General features: G+C 37.6%; 1 gene segment (V, D, J or C); it reads left to right on the top strand.

The window, feature by feature from the left end:
- Positions 1–237: 237 nt before the first annotated feature.
- Positions 238–1,106, top strand: LOC119262959. The segment is given in 2 exon segments: positions 238–315; positions 451–1,106. Coding segments are annotated over 2 exon segments (387 nt in total).
- The last annotated feature ends 1,821 nt before the right edge of the window (positions 1,107–2,927 follow it).

Raw genomic sequence — 2,927 nt, 5'->3', positions numbered from 1 at the left:
ACTGCTTTATTAATCAGTGTTTACAAGGTGAACAATTCATTTACAGCGCCAATAATGAACTCATGTTTATGGAATTTTATAAAAATAAATAAACTGCAGGATCAGATGGTTGTATCAGACTATGGAAAGCAGAGTAAGAGTGTAAGATGAGTTCTTCAGTCAGGGGGAGGAGCTGAGTGTGTGAAGAGAGTAGAGATGATCAGCACACTGCCATGCTGACACATTGAGGAGCTTAAACTCAGTGCTTGTTCTTTTCTCAGTCAGTGCAGATCACCATGATCATTTTCACTGTACTTCTGCTCTCAGCTCTTAAAGGTAAACTTTTAGAGATTTTGAAAAGTAGACAGAGTACTACAACAGAAAACATTCTTAAAGCTTTTATTTAGTTAGGTCTGAATTGTGTTGTGTATAAGTGGTTAATCATTAACACAATTGCTTTAAAAATTGTAGGTAACAGAGCTGAAGACGTCATCACTCCAGACAGAGATGTTGTTTTTGCTGCTGAAGGTCAAAAAGTTACACTTTCCTGTAACTACAATGGAACTGAATATGGTCTTCACTGGTATCGACAGTATTCAGGTTCACCTCCACAGTTCCTTATATTGGAATATTCAGGGAATCCTATTACTGCTACACCTCCAGTTCCTGGAATATCAATTGAACATGCAAAAAAACGGAAGAAAGTGGATCTGATCATCTCCTCTGCTGCAGTATCAGACTCTGCACTCTACTACTGTGCCATGAGGCCCACAGTGACAGGAAACCCACCTACACTGTACAAAAACCCCTTACTGTAGCAAAAGCTAAAACTGACAATGGCTCATTATTTAACAAACCTTAGAAGCTGAACAATGAAGGCTCAGAATGACAATGCGAGCTGATATTTTAGCGATGATAAATTATGTGGAAACAGCAGATTTGTGCAGAAGTTGAAACATGATATACTGTGAAAAGGACACAAATGAATAGTAATATCTCCTCTGAAAATGCATATATAGTATGAATATTCAAACTTAAAACTACAATGTGTCTGACTTTATTTTTGTTTCATTATACAGTCCATATCGAAATGTTGAATGTTATGTTCATTTCTAACTCACAGTTTGATAATGTATTCTACATGATTCTTAATTCTCTACATATTCCATCCACCTTTAGGACCACATTTAGGAAAACAGTTCTAACCTAGATCAGTGTCTATGTCTGTTCATTCTCAGGGCGAATAATGTTTACAGAGGTGTAATGAGGGAAACACTTCAAAACTTTAAGGAAACAAATGCTACATGATCCAGCAATTATCACATTCATGTAAAAGTTCTGTGAAGCCAGCAGGGGGAGACACACACATTTAATTCTCAGTAGTTCTGAGCATGCATGCATTTTTAATCCGTCAATTCTTTTCAGTCAGGAGAGATTACAGAACACTGGCTGAGATATCTGTGCATTTGTACTGCATTATTGGTATGAAAGACTTCATCAATCATTTCTCAAATCAGCCAATTATTTCTTTAATCAAGTCATCAACATCAGTTCCACTGACAATCCAGAGGTGGTATGCATGTGTTTGCATTTGTGTGTGTGTGTGTGTGTGTGTGTGTGTGTGAGAGAGAGAGACTGCTTTGTACTGCTGTGTTCTGAGTGCCACTGTGACATCACCACATTTAACCATCACACAAACAACAAGCCTACAAATGCACCTGTAACTTTTGTTACAGTTATGTTACATATCACACTGTGATGTCAGAGGCACCAGGACTGTTTATAGTGTACCTCACTCCAAAGACTTTAAAGAGGCATTGATCCATCCATCCATTCTCCGCTGCTTCTCCGTCAGGGTCGCGGGGGCATTGATTATATATAACAAAAATCTTCTAAAGAAAGAGCTGTGTTAGTTAACTCCTATAGGAATAGTGGCATTGCTGAGTGTGTCCTCCTCTAGGAACTGGCAGGATCCACATTAATCCTGAGAAAGGGGAAATATAGCAAAGGTGAAACTGTAGAGGCAGGTGAAATAAGTTTAACTAAAGCTACTTACCAATAAGAAAATTAATAGAAAATTTCCATGCACTGAACCAATGACTATGTATAGAATGTTAATGGAAATATTTTGCAAAGCTTGATTAATGCAACCTTTCTGCAATTGCATGTTTTTAACAGACTTTGCAGCTTTAGACATGAATAGACCTAATCTAAGTTTTGGTGTATGAACAACTGCAGGAGGCTGACTGTGGAGTCAGCAGAGTCACCAGGGTAAAACCTTTGCTTTTAATACCTTACATGGCCACTGACTGCCCAAAGTTTTATAACACTCTTCTAAAAGCTAAAAATACCTTGACCAATTTGTACTGAAGTCTCTGAAGTTAATGAATAATAAGCCATTGTATGTAAAAGACTGAGATTTTAAGTGGTTAATGTTTCCTGAAAAGAAGCACTGGAGCTCACACACCAGCATCTCAATGAACACCAAAGCTCAAATGAACACAAATGAACACTGAAAGAGTTCATTCAACACTGGAGATTTTTTTTTCCTGTGTGGCTACATCTCCTACTGAATAAAGAGTTTTTATTGTCATGCATTTATTTAACTGCTCTTGATGAAAATGTGTTTATTGATTGTGGTTCTGCTTTTATTTCTGCTTTGATCTCACACAGTTCAGTCAGGGGGAGGAGCTGAGTGAGTGTAGGGAGTAGAGATGATCAGCACACTGCCACACTGACATGCTGACATGCTGAAACTCAGTGTGTCTTCTTCTCTCAGTCAGTGCTGACATGAACATTTTCACTGTCCTGCTGCTCTCAGCTCTTAAAAGTAAACTTACTACAAATAACATGTGGTATAGTAACATTTTAACATTATTCATTTGCTAGATTTTTGTATTCTGTGTAGTTGGTTGATCATTAACACAGTTAATTTAACAGTAACAGAT

Source organism: Pygocentrus nattereri, unplaced genomic scaffold (assembly GCF_015220715.1).
Source record: "Pygocentrus nattereri isolate fPygNat1 unplaced genomic scaffold, fPygNat1.pri scaffold_102_arrow_ctg1, whole genome shotgun sequence".
Classification (NCBI taxonomy): Eukaryota; Metazoa; Chordata; class Actinopteri; order Characiformes; family Serrasalmidae; genus Pygocentrus; species Pygocentrus nattereri.
This window is presented reverse-complemented; position numbering and strand designations above follow the sequence as displayed.